The 20,127-nt window shown below is 42.7% G+C and overlaps 1 protein-coding gene across 1 annotated transcript in view; it reads right to left on the bottom strand.

Annotated features, from left to right (window-relative positions):
- Positions 1-11,589, bottom strand: part of LOC147606746 (polygalacturonate 4-alpha-galacturonosyltransferase-like) — a 37,614-nt gene extending 26,025 nt beyond the window's left edge. The window contains exons 1-7 of the mRNA XM_086792285.1: positions 10,323-11,589; positions 10,112-10,146; positions 9,971-10,030; positions 9,729-9,857; positions 9,484-9,637; positions 9,325-9,392; positions 8,741-9,075 (exon numbers count right to left, since the gene is read on the bottom strand). Of these exons, the coding sequence (XP_086648411.1) occupies positions 8,741-9,075; positions 9,325-9,392; positions 9,484-9,637; positions 9,729-9,857; positions 9,971-10,030; positions 10,112-10,146; positions 10,323-10,479 (938 nt within the window). The 5' untranslated portion in view covers positions 10,480-11,589. The remainder of the gene's footprint in view (positions 1-8,740; positions 9,076-9,324; positions 9,393-9,483; positions 9,638-9,728; positions 9,858-9,970; positions 10,031-10,111; positions 10,147-10,322) is intronic.
- Between the last annotated feature and the right edge of the window lie 8,538 nt (positions 11,590-20,127).

Genomic DNA, 20,127 nt, shown 5'->3' with positions numbered 1-20,127 from the left:
ACTGCAGGTTCAGTAGGGTTTCCAGCAGGTGCTGCAGTTCAGTAGGGGTTCTTCCAGGTACAATAGTTTCCGCAAGTACTGCAGGTACAGAAGAGTTTCCAGCTGCCGGTACTGTAGGTACAGTAGGGTTTCTAGCAGGTGACTTGCAGGTACAGTAGGGTTTCAGCAGGTGGTACAGAAGAGTTTCCAGCCAGTACTGTAGGTACAGTAGGGTTTCAGCAGGTACTGCAGGTATAGAAGAGTTTCCAGCCAGCACTGCAGCAGGTGCTGAATTTGGGTTTGAGAGAACGAGTTTTCTTTGCTTTTGTACATGGATTTGGATGACCCGGCTGCTGCTGTTGGCGACATGGCTGCCAATAGCCTTAACATGGATCTTATTGAGGAGATGATCGAGAAGGATGTGGGTTATGCTTCAGATGCCTCAGAGCAACAAAATCGTCAAAGGCTTGATGTTGATGCAAGCTATACTCCGGTGAATGTTGGAGAGAATGCAGAGGAAAGTTCTCAGGCACCTTCTCCGGAGTTTGCACGTTTGCTGCAGATCACTGGTGAGCTTTTGCAAGAATATGTGAAGGCAAATAGCGTGCAAATGGCTGCAGTAGATAATAGTGGTGTGGCTGATGTATGCATGGAGACTCCTTTGTTGCTACAACAGCTAGCAGATTTTCATGATCGTGCTGCTATCTTTTTCTTTACTGGGCGTATTCCATTGTTGCCTCGTCTTAGAGCATGGCTGGGCCGCTTGGTGTCGCCTGAGGCACTTGAGGAGATTTACGATGGTCCGAGAGGCTTTTATGAAATACTTTTTCGCACTTCGGAAGCCCGTAGGGCAGTCTTGGAGAGCAGGTGCCACTTTTTTTGGATGGGCAGTTGGTTCATGTGGTTCCGTGGAAGCCTATGGCAGAGTACCAAGATATGTTGCGCCAGGCTTGCCCAGTTTGGGTTGAAGTGAAACAATTCCCACCAATGTTTTGGCGTGTTTTACCAAGTCTCATGCGAGGTATCGGTGATGTCTTGGTGGTGCCTCGAATGACATCTAGAAACCGAAATCGTCTATGCATGTTGTGGAATACTGGGAGACCTAGGCCGACACATTTGCATGTCAATATGGCTGGGCTGCAACCTTTAATGTATGAATTGAGGTGGGATACATTTGCTGGCCACTGTTTCAAATGTGGTGAGATAGGCCACTTTGTCTCCGAATGTCCTAAGAAAGAACAAGTTGCTGCTACAAAGGATATCCTTGATGGGCAGTTGCCCGTGGAGGATGAGCATGATGCTCCTTCACAACACATGGATGTACATGTGGATGTTCAGAATGAGGTTGAGCAGCCATGGGTGGAAGTACGTGGTAAAAAGACACGATTTGTTGCCCCGCGGGGGGATTTCTCACATGCTGTTTGGCGGGGGCCTTTGCGTACTCATCAGGGGCCCTTACATACATATGCTCGTCGCCCTTTGGGTTCAGGTGCCCTTTGAGAGGCCGGGAGGCCAACTTTCTCAGGGTACAGGGCCTCTTGGGGTGGATAGAGTACAACGCTATCCTATTAGAAGTCGCCTAACAAAAGAAGCACAACAACAATTGCCTCTTGTGTTTGGTTCGAAGGGTGAGGTCATCTCGCCATGGGATGGTCATTACCCTTTGACACGTGCTCGGGAACTCCAAGGGCAGTCTGAGATCACAAATACCATGTCTAAAAATGCAATGCTTCAAAAGGTTCGTGATTTGGCAGATTGTCCTGGGCCTAGTACACGGCCTTGTTGATTCTTTTTCTGGGAAGGCTTATGAAAATTGTACAATGGAATGTAAAGGGTATTTCTTCGCGCCAAAAGCAGTTCAGGCTTTGGCGTACAACTTTTTGTCATGATTGGGATGTTTTGTGTGCAGTTGAACATAAGCAGCATAAGTTGGCTGGCGAAGCCTATGTATATAAGGGGTTTCATGTTTTCTACAGCGGACATCCTGCTTCGCAGTCAGGTGTTATGTTTGCTGTTCGTTCGCAGTTTCAGCCTTCTCTTGTGATTCAAGATGTTCATGGAAGATTTCTAGTGATACCGATTGTTTGGGATGATACGCCTTTATGGTTGTTAGGGGTGTATGCTCCAAATAATGCTCGTGCACGCCGTTTGCTGTGGAATGACTTGTGTGCTCTTTCAATCTCTCATCCTGGCTTTGTGATGGGGGACTTTAATATGTGTGTCTCCAGGGAGCAAGCCACGTCGCCTCATTCTGTAATGGATGGCCCGGAGAGAAAGGCGTGGTAAGCTTTTGCAGCAAGGTCGCTAAAACAAGACATGTGGTCTTGGTTGCATTCAGATGAAAGGGGTTACACTTATGCCTCACAACAGTTTCGGGGCACTTATGCTAGATTGGATAGGATGTATATTTTACATCAAGATCTCTTTTTGCCAGAGGTTCTTACTATGATGGTTGATCAGCAACAGGTTTTGTCAGATCAGTGGCCGCTTGTGCTTGAAATGGTCTATCATCCTGTGGATGCATATAAAGGCTTGTTGGGACGCTTGCCTTTGCGCTTAAATCACACTTTTTTGGAGCATGAAGTTTTTGATGTTTATATGCGTCAGTTGATACGACATTTCTCCACAAGAGTGTCCATGGCTGATTATCATGCTTGGCCAGTGTTCCTTACCAACACTCAGAAATTAGCACGGCATTATGGTCTTGCTAATGCCTCTTTACAAAAACAGCATGTGGCCCTCCTTGAGTCGCTTTTAAAGGGCTTGCAGGCGTTCATGTTTACTGACTCTATGGATGCTGAAGTTGCGGATGCCATAGAATGGCTGAAAAAGGAGCTATCTAGGGTGCAGGAAGCACAATATGTTCGCTTTAAACTACTTGCACGTCTTGATGCTTTGCGGGATGCTAACTGTCAATCTCATCGCTTCTATGATAAGTTGCATCAAAAACATATGCGTGAGAATATTGTTAGGCTGATGGATGCCAAAGGCAACCTTGTTACTCAACCTTCTGAGGTTATTCAGCATTGCATCACGTTTTATGAAGATTTGCTTGCCCCTCGAGAGGATGTCTCACCGGCTGTCCTGGCTGCAAGGGAGTCATTGTTTGCTGAAGTACGATATCAAGTTGACCCTGATGTGGCGGTTCAGCTTGATGCTCCTGATACTCAAGGGGAAGTGGAAGCTGTTCTCTCCAAACTTCCCATGGGAAAGAGCCCTGGTTGGGATGGTTTGACAAATGAGTTTTTCCGAAAATATGCTGATCAGCTTGCAGAGCCTTTGACGCTTATTTGTCAAAGGGTTTGGGATGAGGGATATATGCCTGCCGATTGGAAGTTGGGCATACTTCGTTTGTTGCCCAAAGTCCCTTCGCCTACTTCTTTGGCTCAATGGCGCCGCCCGATCTCACTTATGGGTATTATGTATAAAATCTTTACAAAGATTTTTGCCAATCGCTTTGCAGAAGGTGCTTCCTACTCTTGTTCATCCATATCAATATGGATTTGTGCATGGCAGGAATATTTTGTATAATATTCTTAATGTTCAAATTGGAGTGGATTATGCCAAGGCAAAGAAGCAAGAGATTGTGATGGTGCAGCTGGATCTTGAAAAAGCTTTTGATCATGTCAGCTGGTCTTTCCTTTCTCAGTTAATGACAGCCATGGGCTTTGGTCCCAAAATGGCTAATTTGGTGCATTTACTTGGCACTGGCTCTATCACGCGGATTATGCTCAATGGAGGACTTTCGGATGGTATTTCTCTCACCCGTTCTCTCCAGCAGGGCTGTCCTCTTAGCCCTCTTTTCTTTGCCATTGCCACTCATCCTATGTTATCTCGCCTAGATGCTATGGCATCGCATGGTGAAGTGGTTGGTTTGCATCTCCCTCATGGCAAGCAATTGGTTGCTCAAGCCCTTGCGGATGACACTTTTATGTTTCTCAGGGCCGAAAAGGCCAATATAGATCGAGCAATGGAAGCTTGGAATAATTTTGCATTGGCTTCTGGGCTGAAAATAAATTCATCAAAATCAGCCCTCATTGTATGCACGGAATTTGATCTTGAGGCATTAGGGTGGCAAGGCCGTGTGGTGCATACAGGAGACATTGTTCGTCATCTTGGATATCTGGTGGGTGTGGATGTGGACCCCCAAGCGCTTCTTGCTTGGATTTCTGCTCGGATCTCAGATAAATTTGTGTATTGGAAAGCTCAAGGGTGGCCTATGCATGTGAGGGTTAAGGTAGCTCAGGTTATTATGCTTAGCATGATTTCCTATTTTTTGCCTCATCCGTTTGGGTGCTCCCATTCAGTTTATGCTGTGGAAGAGGCAAGGAAATATTATGGGTCAAACATGGATAGCTTGGAATCACATTACGACGCCCAAAAGAATGGGTGGGGCTGCTTTACTGGATGTCCGCTTGCATATGGCGGCGCGTAGGTGGGCGCTTTTTCAGGATATGTGTTTGCAAGAGCAGCCTTGGGTATTCATGGCTCGTGACTTGATTGAGTTGGAGGGATTGTCACATGGGCGGACACGTGTGCAGGCTTCATGGTGGGATATTGTGAATGCGGCTCATCCTGTCCGTATTCGCTCATCACACATTTTATCGCATATTCTCCTTTCTTGGCATGAAGTTCTACTGTTGGCTCGGTGGGATCCTGGTCATGAAAGACTACTTTTGAACTCTTTGCAGTTCGAAACATTTGTGGAGTCGCGTGTCATTGTTTGGCCAGACAGAGATGCTTCACGCATACGACTCAACCGCATGGTCAGGCTAGGCTTGGTTAGAATCCGAGATGCTGTGATACCTGGTCGTTGACAGGCCATATTCGTTTCGTCGTATTCGGCAGCACTTTAGGGTTCCTCGGACATTTCAGCCACTATGGGTTGACATCATGCATGCAGTTGAGCCTTTTACTCCATTGCCTCGGCCATCTGCAGATCAGCCATGGCTTGATTGGGCACTATGTAAATCTGGTGACTTGATATCACTCTCAGCTAACCAGGTCTATCATAAGCTTGTATCAGAGAAAGATTGGGTCTCAGCCAAGGCCAATAAGGTGTGGGGATTGCACAAGTCTAAATCATGGTGGCAGAAAACTCTTATGCGTGGTTGGCAGTCTAAACTCCCTTACCAAGGTAAGGTTTTCATTTGGAGGATGTTGGTGGGAGGGTTACCTACACGGGATCAGCTGAGCCGTCGTAAAATTACACTGGCCTCTTGCTTCTTCTGCACGACATGCACTGAAACAGTTATGCATCTGTTCATGAGTTGTCCAGTGGCCCGTCAGATTTGGTCTTTTGTCTCTCGCATTTGGGAGGCAATAGAGAGGTCTACTGTTTCGGCTCATCAGTGGATATTTGGGATTTGTCCTCAAGTCATTACTTCAGACAGCCACCTTGTGATATTCCATTTCCTTAGATGGACAGGACTTTGGCATATTTGGACTACACGGAATGGGTTCATTTTTTATTCCTTGTCTGGAATACATGGGCACATTCTACGTATCCGCGGTTTGCTGCTTTGGCAGTTTTCTTCTCTTCTCTCAACTCAGCTACTGGATGCAGATGTTATTTCGTTATGGTCTACGGCCGCTCGGCTGGCTCATCTTTGATGCTTTTATCTGGGATGCTTATTTGGCTAGGAGGCTTTCTTATTAGTGTACAGGTTTGCATGGTCATGATCCTTTAGAGGATCTTTTGTGGGGGTTTTGTTTGGGGCCATAGGTTCTGTGTGAGCCATGTGGCTGATGTACATTTTACATATAATATAAAACACCATTTCACAAAAAAAAAAAAAAAAGAGAAGCTGTATAAACTATGCTATATACACTAGATCCGGTACAAGAATGGTGTGGGGGTAAATACCACCCTGGGCTGCTGGTCGGCCAGCCTAAAACAAGCCGATAGTAGCAACATTGCCCACGACTGGAAAAAGGTCCGATCGGCCAACAAAGACAAAAGCCAGCCAGGACAAAAATGGGGCACACCTGGTCGACCAGCACTACTACAGCCAACAGCAGAAAAAAAAACACCTCCACAACCAAAAAAAACAAGGAAAAATAGACAATGAGAAAAAATGGAGAAAACACCCATCTAGACGGGCACACCCACAACAGAGGCCCTCACTCCCTATGGTACATACAAGAGATGACTGCTAACATGTGCTTGGTCTGGGCATGAAAGACCAAGTTCCGAGCAATAGCTATAAAACTCTGGTTATCGCATTGGATGACCGTGGGTTCCTTCTCTGGAAACCCAATCTCGCCAAGTAACCTCCGCACCCACACCACCTCGCAAGCAACACCACAAGCAGCCCGGTACTCTACCTCAGTAGAAGATAAGGCAACAGTTGGCTGCCTCTTGCTACTCCAAGAAATAGCTCCTAAGCCAAGGGTAAATCTATAGCCTAATGTAGATCTCCGCGTGTCTGGATCTCCTCCCCAATCAGAGTCACTCCAACCTCGAAGATAAGGCAACAGTTGGCTGCCTCTTGCTACCTCAGTAGAAGATAAGGCAACAGTTGGCTGCCTCTTGCTACTCCAAGAAATAGCTCCTAAGCCAAGGGTAAATCTATAGCCTAATGTAGATCTCCGCGTGTCTGGATCTCCTCCCCAATCAGAGTCACTCCAACCTCGAAGACTGACTCAGTCCTTCATTCCCCCTCCAGTGTCATAGAAGAGTCCAAGATCCTTCGTACCCTGCAGATACCGCAAGATCCGCAATCCTGAGTCCCAATGAGTCTTCAAGGGTGTCTACATAAATGAGCTCAACAATCCCACTCGAAAACTAAAGCCCAATCTGGTGTTCAACAATAAATCAATGAACCAACAAGCTTTCGATACAAGGAGGTATCAACTTGCACACAAGGATCATGTACTGTAAGTTTGGTATTCGGGTCCATCAGAGATGAATAGGCTTGTAGTTCTCCATCCCAAAGGCCTCCAACAACACATGAACATACCGTTGCGGCTGAGAAACAAAGAACTCCCTCTGGATCTGCCAAATCTCCAATCCCAAAAAGAAATGGAGTAAGCCTAAATCCGCCATCTCAAACTCCTTTGACAAGGCAGTCTTCGTCCCAATTATGTGCTCCACCGGACCGCCAGTGAGAATAAGATCCACATTGAGAATAATCAAGGTGACCCGAGAACTATCTAGGTCGTAGTCATCCTAGCTGTCGGTGTAAAAGTGTCCTCATAGTCGATGCCACGCCGCTGAGCATAGCCCTTAGCCACAAGTCTGGAGTTGTGCTTGTCTACCGACCCATCAGACGTATACTTGGTCTTGTAGACCCACTTGACACCAATGACTGACTGTTTTGACGGCCTCGAAACTAACTCCCAAGTATTATTCTTCTCTATGGCTTCAAGTTCCACTTACATGGCTTTTCTCCAAGCCTCCTAGAAAAGAGCTTCCTTAACGGAAGTAGACTCTTTGTCCCAAATGATACGAGACATCAATGGATAATTTACTTGTAAAAGCTCCTATGACTGACGAACACAAGAACTGGAATGTCCCTGCTTGCTACCAACATTTGGCAAGCCATCCACCATCTGGTCTCAGAACGCCCGCCGCAACGTATCCACATTCAGGTGGCCATGATAAAACTGCCACAAATCACTTAACTAAGCTGTATAAACTCTATTATATACACGTGACCTGGTACAACATGGTGTGGGGGGCAAGGGTGGTATGTAAAGGGTGGTATACATACCACCCTGGGCTGCTGGTCGGCCACAGCAAATAAGGCCGACAGCAGCACAAGATCTCCACGACTGGTTAAATCCCAGTCGGCCAGCACCTAGATCAGGTCAGCCATCTGCAGATGAAGTCGGCCAGCAAAAAACAGTCCCCCACAACCAGAAAAAATAGGGAAAAATATGGACAATGAGAAAAAATGGAGAAAGCTCCTAACCGGGCGGGCACACCCACAACAGAGGCCCTCACTCCCTATAGTACAGACAGGAGATGACTGCTAACAGATACTACATATCTTCGATCCTCATACTTGTTGACTCTAAAATCGCCCTCCGCAGAAGAAATGTAATATTCCCCAAATCTCATGATACACTAGGCATCGCTGGATGGCATGCTCGTCCATTTCTCTATCTCCTACTCGCAGATATTGAAAAGCTACTTTAAGTGCCAAAAATAAAAACAAGTTGTAATCAAAACAAGCTTTAGTTTTACCAAATCCAAGTTGTCAGGTTCTTGCAAATGTCTCCAATCCCATGTATCCGGGGGGTTGCTAATGAGAGGGCTTGATATATTCTGTGGGCGAGACGTCCCCAGCCCTGAGCATCACGATCCTCCACCCGCCATATATATCCAAGATGCTCTCCGACATAATGGTAGGCTCCCATCACAGAGGCCAGATATCCTTTCAGCCATCAGAACTATACTGGCCAAGGATCAGCTGATTGTTGCAAGGCTCCCTGTCACATAGTGCCATGCACTTATACCCCAGGCATTGGCAGCAGTTGTTTTTTCTTCCAGTTCTTCTCTTTCCATGGCAGTGTTGTATCACCTTTTGGTCTCATCATAGACCCTTTGGGTCTTTTGTAGACGTTAATCTCTCTCTCTCCAAACCTGATGTTTTTTTTTAACACTGATGTGTTTTTATATCAAACCAATCACATAAACAGTAAAGCTTTACACGCACCTTGTACTATGTAGACCCAGCTTCTTTTGAAACAATTTGTGTGTTACATTCCAAAAGCATTTGAAAGTGAATGCATAGGAGAAGAAAAGAGAGCCAACCTACGAGGGAGATCTGAATCCATATTGGCTTCTCCAAGTGTCCGCTGACTCTCCCTGATGCGCAATCTTAAATCATGTAATAAATGAGGTTGATTGTTTGATTGAGCTAAACTAGCATACACCCTCGTCATGATTAGCTGATCCCGCATTAGTCTCACTAAATAATCAGAGTTTTCATCATTGTCCCGCCTCCAAATGCTGTATTTGTTCAAAACATTACCACCACCAATGCTTTTTGTTCTTTCCATGACTACCTCCTCTAATTTTGCAGCTGCTAAATCATTCTGTTGAGTAAGCTCTCTCAGCCTCTTCACCTTCCTCTCCATTCTCATCTTCTGCATAAAAGAATATAATTCCAGGAATTATTGAGAGTAAAGGTGTAGTCAAAAGCTGTTGTCCATGTGTTGAAACTCAATGCAGGACTCAATCAAGCATTGAAACCACTCAAGGCAGAGGAAGACACAGTCCAATCACGAGGAGCAGAGAGATGTATGCAACCATCCTTGAATATGCCCCCTTGACATAACTCTAAAAGCATGCATCTTGAACCAAAGATTAAAAGTAAGAAAACATTGGCAACTTACACGCCTTGCATTTTGTGCAGGGGATAATTTGTCACCAGGTGTATGTTCTGAATTAACTTTTGCTACTCCTGCAAATGGAAATGCAAGCCTTTCCATATTAAAGTGTGCTCACTTGATGCCTGTATTAGGAAGAAAAAAAGGCACACCATTCAAAGCAACCTGCTGGTGCATCTGTACTTTTGTGCTGCACTTTTGACTCTATAGCTTCCAAAGCTTCTCCCTCATCAACCAGCATTCCCATGCTTTTCTCAAGACTGTTACTAACTCTTGTTTGGGAGCGTGCTACTGCGTTGCCTCTGGCTAAATTGTCCATCTTCTTGCAGTAGACACAAAGGACAAGGATGAACAGCGGACAGAATAGAAAGACTTTGGGGAAGCTTAGAGCATACTGAGGGCAAGTATACCTGCACTGAAGTCAAAACTGAAGCCACAGGCTTATCAACAACCCAAGAAGATGACAAGTCTTTCCTACGAGCTGTGTTTAGGCTCAGAGGTCCCGAATCGTCAATGTTGGACATGATGGCATTGATTACCTGCTTCATAATAAAGATATAGGAGTTAGCATCTCTTCTGAACACAAGAAGACACCACCACCCAGCCGTTGTGCTGCAAGGTGGTAGAGCTTTCAGTGTAATCACAGTTCTACCTCCTTGGGGAACATTCTCTCTATCTGCTCAAAAGCACTGAGCTCCATGTGTTGCTGGACCTGTGCAGAGCTTGAGTTTTAGAAGCAGCTTCTAGTCTAAATTCAAAGTTTTGAGACAAGAATGCAGTCAAGAGAACATACAGCATTTTCTGTTCCTTCTATGAAGTCTCTCCGCCCTGGTGCAATCATCAAAAGCAGTAATCAGCAACGGTAGCAATTTGTTAGCCGGAAGATTTGAAACACATCCATTGATGCAGCTTTAGGAAAATTGGGGACCAGTTGTGTTACAGGCGGAAAGCATCAAGGTAGGGAAGAAAGAAGGGGGGGAAAGGGGCGAGGGGGGGTACAATACCGGAGGTGGACCTGAAGATTCCACCCTGCGTTGCTAAAAAAACCAGCGGTGTCAAAACTGATATGAAGAGCAAGCTCAGCACGGGAAGGCGATACTTGCTGGTATTCCTGGTCAAACGCGCAGCTGACAGGTTGCTGCCTCCCCTTCGCAACCCCATGTTGCCGTACAGTTTTGCACTGCTACCACCACAGCATGTACAGGTGTGCAATGGCCGATCTTATACAGAAGGCGAAGATAAAGAAGAAAAAGAAGGTGGGGCAACTCAGAAGAAAACAACTCTCTGCAACACCCTTAACCTTGATTGAAGTCTTAATCCAGGTTGCTTAACCCACAGATTAAGAGGAAGAAGATGAAGTCTTAAACCTGGCGCAGCAGCAAATCAACACTTCTCAGAAACGGCTTGACAAGAGCAAGCGAGCAGAAGATCACTCTCTGTGAAGTCTCCTCGTCGAGAGCATGGCGATGTCAGCAGACCTACAAAGGTTCTTAGAGACAGCTTGGAGAAAGGGGGCAGGTGAAAGCTCTCTCTCTCTCTCAATAAGGGGGCGGGTGAAAGCGCTCTCTCTCTCTCTCTCTCTGCGCGCGCGCGCGTGCGAGCTTCTGCGCAGACTGCCTTAACGTGCTCCAGAAGCACTGCAGGTGTGCAGATGACTGCAAGACCTAGAAGAAACTCAGCTCAGCTGCGGTGAAATGTAGGTGCAACGGCGTGTTGCTCAAGTTCACGGGGTGCGAACCGCTCGGCTATGGCAAAGAGAAGCTAGATCTCCGGTTTGTTGGTTGCTGCGCCTGTTGGTTCGATCATAACATCAATAGCATAGAAAAATGCCACTGATTCTCAGGGGAATTTCAAGTTCGAATGATGTGCAGTGGTTTTCTGTTATTGCACAGCGATGGTGGCCAAGAGGCCCCTCCAAACTCCTCCTACCTTACTATGCCTTTTCACGGACGAGCTCGTGGTGCGGTCCCTTGCTGCTTTTGGCGCCATTAAAGCTGGAACTGGTGCTGCAAACCATCGCGGGCCATCGAGGAGGGAGCTGCCTTCAAGATGTTCTCGGGAACAGCTGTTCTACTCTTGCTGCTGCGCACGGGGGGAAGTAGAACAGGAAGAAAAAGCCGAAAAGTGAGCTTTCAGTCAGCAAAGAACGACACCGATTCGTCTTGTTAGGAGAAGTACAGGAAGCGAGCTCGATCACCACCTAAGGGGGTTAGAATCGAGTAGGTCGCCATAGCTCGATTCGAGGAAATGCTCGACGGCTGAACGACTACAGGTACGTTTGTCGTCATGGCGCCTTTTGTGGCCGCTGTCAGAACCTAATTCCACGTAGACCACCAGCTGGCAGTTTGTACACGTCACAGTAGCGACAGTACCACGACACACCCGCGGACCACGTGTTCTTGTGGGCCAGCCTTGCCGCCGCCTGCGGTCCACCGAACTTCGAAGTAAAAAATACGAATCTTGTAAAGTTCGGCCGCCTAAGGTTCAAATAAGAGAAAAGTTAGAAAACACAACTTCAACTTTGTGTATCTCTTCTCTTCTCTATATTATCTCTTTATTATCTTAAGGAAGAGTTTCACAAAGTTTCCACGTGGTAAGGGGAGGAGGAGGTTTGCGTAGAATTTGATTTTGAAAGCCTCCAAAGACGTGCAAAGCACGGGCTCCCAACTAGTTTCTTATCACAGAAGAAGCTGAGAGGGAGATCACAACACAGTTCACGACACATCTCTCCTCGATTAGCTTGGTAGAAGATGGATACCATGAAAGGCTAGATAATTTTCTTTCCCCCTTAAATCGACGCCGATGCAATTCCTTTCTCTACCTACCCCCCTTTGCTGCACATGCTAGAAAGGTGGAGGACCCTCGGGACTATTTGACACCCCTTTTTTCAAAGGGGATCAATGGCAGACATTGTCGCTCAAAATTATTGCAAAAACAAGGCAAGGTATGAAATTTAGTTGGCCATGTGTGTAAGGTGCTAGGTCCAGTGCAACTTGAAAGTAAGAAGATTTTCTTGGCATTGCAGGTGTGTTATTGTCAACCCTACAATCCTTTTGCGGAGGTTGCTCAAAAAAGACCGTTCATTGTAATAATTCAAGATGAGTGGATGCTGCACATGGCAATGCGTTTTTCTTTGAACAACTCATGGGCAATTGACAGTACATTTAAAACAAACATTTTTGGGCTACCATTGTATGCTGCAGTATTGCCCAATCAAAATGGAATTGGCATACCTATTTGGTTTATGTTATGTACAAATGATCCAGGGTCTGAACAAGAAGCAATTGCTCTCCAAGTTACTCTCAAGACAGTGCTATCTAGAATGAGAGATATTCGTCCAGCTGCCTTGGTAATTGACAAGTCACACATGGAGCTTGAGGCTTTCAACAAAGTGGTGCAAGAAGATCCTTATTGTTGGATAGACAATGGCTTAGGTGGCCAACAAGAAGTGGCATGCCATGTCCTTTTCTGCTGGTTCCATGCAAAGAAAGCGTGGTAAGAGAACTTACTCCCAAAGGTATTCATTGACTTCCAATGTAATGCTTCTCATTGGTTACCATACGCTTCATTAATGTTTGGTAATGTATTCTGCAGGTTCCCAAGGAGTCCCAAGACCATCTCTACTCCTCAATGTGTACCCTTTTGAATAGCTCTACGGAAGCTGCATTTGAGCTTAACTATGAAATTCTCTTACAAAATTATGAGTTAAACACAAATGTGCAGAGATATGTTACAAATGGTTGGTGTGGGAGTGATTGCCCTTGGCGAACTAGATGGCCAAGATTTGGTCGCCTCTTCAACTATGGAAATGTGGACACTACAAACCTTGTGGAGAGACTATGGCAATATATAAAGTACACAACATTATTGAATGCACAGATTAATCGATCTGTTGTGTCATGTGATCCCGGCGGTGATGTAGATCAAGAGAGATGCTTTTCCTTGGCTCACGATAATGGAGACATGCTGCACAACATTTTGACCTCTAAGTGGATGCTTGTTCTCTTGTAATCAAGCTTTACACAACTCCATCCTCAATGAATTAAGAGTCTTGCTTTCTTTACCGTGTCTTTATGATCGTGGTTCACTTCAAATGAGGTTTTCATTTCTGTTATTATTTTTCTAAAGTTGTATGTTGTCGGGTCACATTGCCATGAATTGATGGGGTTCAAGCAGTGTTAATCACTCTTGGTTTACAAATGGTTCACAGAAGGTTCACACAGCATTCACAACTCTGTAAATATTTTCCCAAAGGTTCATGCTCAGTTCATGCTCTCGGGTCACATTGCCTTGAATTGATGGGGTTCACACATGGTTCACAAAAGGTTCACAATGGGTTCACACATGGTTCACAGCCCTGTGAATATTGTCCCACAGGTGCATGCTCTCAAGTCACATTGCCATGAATTTATTGGGTTCACACATGGTTTACACATGGTTCACAAATGGTTCCCACTTGGAAAGAGAGAGAGAGAGAGAGAGAGAGAGAGAGAGAGAGAGAGAGAGAGAGTACCTAGAGCTCATTGGCATGCTGCGAAGCTAATTTCCTGCAGGCCGGGAGTCACGAGAGCAACTGGGAGACAAGAGGACCCCTCACCCAGCCTTGCTTGCAGTCGTTTAGAGAGGAGATAGCAGCCATTGCGGCCCTGCGAACCCTCAGGACTATTTGACACCCAAGGGTCAAATGGGATCGATGTGGCTGGCATGGCGAGGATGTACAAGCTCCTGTAGGCTGTCACTCGAACTAAGGATTGCCACTGGAGTCAGAGTGTCACACCCGCGTGCAGTTCACGGCTTCAAGCTTGCACGAGTCGGGGCGCAACAGATGTCACGGTTTGGGTCCTCATCCAGCGCTGGTGACCTCTTTGTTGCTCTATAATGTGAACGTCTGTAATCACCATCGGCACCGTCCAGCTCTGGGCGTCCAGCTATCTGTAATCACCGTCCTCGTCCAGCTCCCTCAACTTGCAGCGTAGCTCATCCTCGTCCAGCGCTGGGAGCTCTCTGCTGCGTTCAACCCCTCTCTGTTATGCTGGTTTGAATCTAGCTCTGGGCGCCTCGTCCAGCTCCCTCACGTCGCCTCAGTGCATAAACTCGACGTAAACTATGTTTAGCTAAAAACAAAAAAAAATTAATGGCCTTAGCCAGCCGCGGCCAGAACCAGGTGATAATTGAGGCATTACGGCCATAATTACGGCATTGATTCTCGCACTGTAGATTCTCGTTGGATTCCGTTCGATTATACCCCACCTCGCACACCTACTACTACTGTATAAAATATAAAGTTAGCTTTCGTTTTTTTTTTTAAATTCCTACCCCACCTCGCACACCTACTACTACTGTATGATATAAAGTCAACTTTCTCTCGTTAAAAAAAAGTTCCTACTTCACCTCGCACACCACATAAGTGCTAGGAAAGAAAAGCATTATTGTGTATATTTTTATAGCGACAAACCAGCCAAGTATTTCAAAGAGTTATTTTTTAAATGTTTTAGTTAAAACTATAATGCTCGGTAAACTTAATTTTAAAGAGTTTTTTTTTACATTTTGTTAAAACTAGAATGCTTCAAAAATTTTACCTTATATTGATGTTCATACTATGAGGGAGATGCAAAGAACTATGAGTACCATAACATGTTTATTGAGGCACAACAAGGCTAAACTGTAAGTGCATAAGTGCTCACAAGCTCTATGAAGACTAGTGTTGATAATTAGTCAGATATTTGGGACATGTAAGTAGATATTGACTAATTTTTCCTTCTATGCAAACATCATCACATCTTGAGCACATTTCAAGCATTAAGAAGTTAGACTTGCTCTGACAAACCCATTACTTATACAACTTGGTCACCATTGATCGTGACAAAAATGAAGGTTTGAGTAACAACTTCCTAATTGATTGAGTACTTTATTTTTGCTTCGTTGAGTGGTGGCATTGTGCAAATCTAAGCACATAATGCATTGATTCGTAAACTAATCATTGTCAATGTTGCTATACAAAGAACATAATATTAGTACCTAGTGTTATCCGAGGTCACACAATGAAAACATACAATATTAGAGTCTTGTGAATGTGCATGTGGTGTTTTTTTTTCAATCTTGTTTGCATTAGGAATTCTTGATATTGGGCCTAGGTTAGCACAATGTAGAGCTAGATGACTATCGAGAGTGAGGCTCCATCATGGTGAGAGAGAGAGAGAGAGAGAGAGAGAGAGAGAGAGAGAGAGAGAGAGAGAGAGAGAAGCAAGCGAGGTGTAGAGACAAAAACAAGATTGTAGTGAGAGCTGATGTAACATGACCCCCGTCCACCTTGCTTAAGAGCTACATTCACCACATGGCCAGATCAAGGGAGAAACTTGCACTTGGATCATAGAGACCAACACTTTTTTCCTCGTCATTTGAAGAGGCACAGCCGTTGATTCTTTCCATAGAATAAGGATTGTCCGTGATTTACTTTAACTATCGTAACTTAAACAGAATTGAATTTTAATTATAGGGATCCATCAAGCCTAACCCCATCCAGTCCCATGGGTTAGCCAACCACTGTATTGTTAGGATCCATTATGAAAATTTGGTTATGTTTTGTCCAGGGTACCAGGGGAAAGAGTTCCCAGGCCCCCTATCCGGCACTCATGCAAAATACAATTTAGACACACCACTTACGCACCCAATATGAAATTGCCTTTTACAGATTTAGCTGTCTTTAAAGCAGACTTGAAATGAAACCATAGTATTTCGAATCATAATCCTCCAAAATATCCAGATCCAATTTTCAACTTTTTTCACTTTCCAACCATAAAATCCAATTTTAGTCATTCCTTCCTCAGCGTACCTATGGCATCCTCGGTAACCAGAACGCTCACCGCCTACTCACTCAGGGGCCTTTTCAATAGTTCCTAGCCTGTAGTACCTAGGAGTTTAATCACATAAAAACCATATGGACTCTCAGTTGGAGATCAGCAAGATCAACCAACAATATCCATGTAAAAAAGCCATGAACTCATCCGTTGAAGACCAACAAAGTCAATCAACCAGATCCATGCCCGTGTTCAAAAATAACTCCAACTCATTTTCTTCCTAGACACACATGTGGATATCCTGGCCGACCCAGAGCTTGAGCACCATATGGTTAGCACCCTCTCGGTTTCTTAGCAGGTGACCTAGCGCTTCACTCATAGGCTGCTTCCTTGGTTCCTCATCCACCATACCGGAAGCTCACCATTTTAATCGAACCGAGGCTGGTCAAGACCTCAGTCGACCTTGCCACGCGAGACGTCGTTCATTGACTCTCCATCAGCTTTTGCAACCTTTTCACTTAAGTCCTCCAACGACCTCATTTGACAAGATAATCAGAATGCTCCCCCAGCATTCTTGACATAAAACAATCTTTTAAAATAGGTTTCATATACAAATACAGTTTCCAACAAACTCCACATTATTCCACGTCATTTCGCATTATTCCACATTATTATACATCAATTCACATCGCATCATTCCACATCCATTCATATCTATTCCTATCGCTCTACATTCATTCACATCATTTCCATATCTAATCACATCCATTCACATCGTCCAACATCCATTCACATCATATCACATCAATTCACATCATATCACATCCGTTCACATCCATTCACACCATTCCATATCTAATCCAATCCATTCACCTCCAATCACATCCATTCACGTCATTCCATATCCATTCACCTCCATTCACATCCATTCACATCGTCCTACATCCATTCACATCACATCACATCCATTTAAATCATCACATCCATTCACATCATATCGTGCATCCATTCAGATCATATCACATCCATTTACATCCATTCACATCCAATCATATCACATCCATTCACACCCATTCACATCATATCACATCCATTCACGTCCATTCACGTCCATTGACATCCATTCACGTCCATTCACGTCCATTGACATCCATTCACATCTATTGACATCCATTCACATCCATTCACATCCAATTAGATCATATCACATCCAATTAGATCATATCACATCCATTTACATCCATTCACATCATCACATCCATCCACATCCATCCACATCCATTCACATCCATTCAACTCAGGTTGAAAGTACAGTTACTTTACTTTCCATACTGATATAACTTTTCTAAGTTTCTGCCAATTGCTTGGCTTAGTTAAAGGTAACTTTTTCTCGATTCCATTAAATCTAAGTATCAAAGTGTTGTTTAAAGTTTTTAAAAAGGAAAAATGAATTATATCATAATGTTATAATAAAAACTCAAAAAGAGGATTTATGTATTGTGTTTTCATTCCCTAAGCCTCATTAATGAAGACTTTTAATCGATGAATTGGATTTTATAGATGGACGTCCCATGTTTGAATCTAAATTTCCATTAAACCTAAATTTCTGTTCACTTTTTGGATCCTTGATCCTCTCAGGGATTCCAGATTCCTTTTCCAGGGAATCTAGAAATAAATCAGTCATACGTTCATTCAATTAAGCGTGTTTCTGGTCTTTTTCTGGGAAGTCCTTTTTGCGTTCAGAAAGTACTCCAAGATTCTATTTTCTAAGAATCTAGATGTATACTTCGAATTCCCAAAGATTAAATGTATTCAAAATTCCTTTTTCTGATTAAGAATTATCCAAGTTTTCTCAATGAATATTTTCACATTCTTTCTCAAATTTCTCAAAATAAGATATACTCAATATTCTTCTTTTTGAATAAAAGATTAATGGGATTTACAAAATCAATTATACCCATATTTCTTCTTCCAGTATAAACACTAATCCATTTATCTAAATGAATCATTTCCATAATTCTCATAAATTGAATGATTCTACAAAATTTGTGCATGCCCTTCTTTATTTTTCTAACAATTGAATAATGCTCAAAACTCATCTTTTTGCATAAAATTTATTACACAAATTCATTCCCATAATTTCTAAGAAAAATGATAATACTCAGAATTTCACTTTTGATAAATAAATAAAAATACTCATATTTGAAATATGCCAAAAATTCCTCTTTTAATATTCAAAATATTTGTACCTAGAATATCGTAAGAATTCCTCTTTTTCCATCTAGATTTTTATGCATGTAAAAATAAATATAACCAAAATTTCTCTTTTCTTTAATTAAATAATTATACATAAATTATATAAAAGTATTTTCCATAAATATGACAAAAATCATTCTTTTAGCATAAAAATATCTATGCCTAGAATATGATAGGAATTCCTCTTTTTGCTTCATTAAAATTATGCATAAAAATAAGATTTATCTTTTTTCTTAAAAATTTTGCCAGAGCTTTGTTGTAATTACTGGAAATGTTCAATTTTCTAATTTGAAATGAAAACTTGTATTTGAAATATGATAAGAACTCCTCTTTTAGAATAAAATTTAATTATGCATACCTAGCATAATTATAATCATAATTATAAGCATAATTATAATCATAATTACAAGCATAATTATAATCATAATTACAAGCATAATTATAATCATAATTATAAGCATAATTATGATTAAATCTCTTGATTATTCTAAAATAACCATTCCTCATTTCTAAAAATGTTAGCATTACCCTCTTTTTTCAATTTAAATGAGTTAATATAATTTTTCTTAATCGTAAATTAGCATAAAGAAATTAATCATCATTTTTAGCTAGATTAAAATCATAAAAGTATCCAATCTCTTTCTCTAGCTTGTCAAGCCTAGAGTTTAGATTAAGATAATGAGATTATCATTAAAAATCATCCTTCTACCAAGGACCTAACCATAAAGATGGTTAATCTTTCCAAAAGAGAGATTTATTAACAAAAAGCACTAATAATTAAGCATAAAAATTAGCATTAAAACATTTAAGCATCATGAATCATTGGAGATCTTGATTTCAAGAGAAAAACATTCAATTGAAAGCTTCTCAAGCATTAGAGGGGTTGAGAAGAAGAAAATCATAAAGAGGAATAGAAAAAACCATTAAATTAAGGTTTACCTTTGATTTTGGCTTGATTCTTTAGATAGAAGTGAAGCCCACAAGCAAGTCCTTGGCCACCAAGAGGGGGAGGGTAATCTCCAAGAGAGTATGGAGAATTGGGAAGCTCCAAAGCTCCCAAAAGTAGAGGTAAAATAGAGGGATAGTAGAATTACACTAAAATGAAGATAATAATGGCATGTAAATTCACAAAGATGAAAATACAAAGAAATGAGGGTCTATTTATAGATGAGGGAGGCCATTAACCAAGTCCAACTGGGTTCTAGAGGCTTCCAGCTTCAGTTTGACCCAATTTGGATAAGTTTTGGATCAGTTTGGCTCCCTTTTTGATCCAGTTTGCATCAGGAGAGAGGAGAGATGAAATATCTTGATTTTTTTGAATTAAAAATGTTAAGCAATGATGATAAAAAAGGTGCCTACTTGATGGGGCTCTCCCTCCTTATTGAGATGTCAAAAATTTATCATTTTCCTAAAATATTCCGTTTTTTTATTAATAAACTCAGTACTCAATCAACTCTTTATCTTATGTGACCATTTACTCATTTTTGGGTTTTTTTTCTTTTATTCTTAGTATTTTTGTCATCCCAACACTTGGATTAATCCTATTGGTCCACTCGAACCTTATTTGGATCTTAATCAAAAATTTCTGAAAATGTGGACCCTTAGGCTAAGGTCTCTTATACACATATTCAATTAATTTCTAATGCACATTGGAAAATTCTTCTTTTTGAACTTCTGTTTCAGGGGAATTCATCTTAGATTTTAGGAAAAACTTTGTATCCAAAAATATCTCAATTTTGAATTACCTCTCTCTAGG

The sequence above is a fragment of the Cibotium barometz genome, chromosome 57, assembly GCF_041138505.1.
Source record: "Cibotium barometz isolate CiBa-2024 chromosome 57, ASM4113850v1, whole genome shotgun sequence".
NCBI lineage: Eukaryota > Viridiplantae > Streptophyta > Polypodiopsida > Cyatheales > Cibotiaceae > Cibotium > Cibotium barometz.
This window is presented reverse-complemented; position numbering and strand designations above follow the sequence as displayed.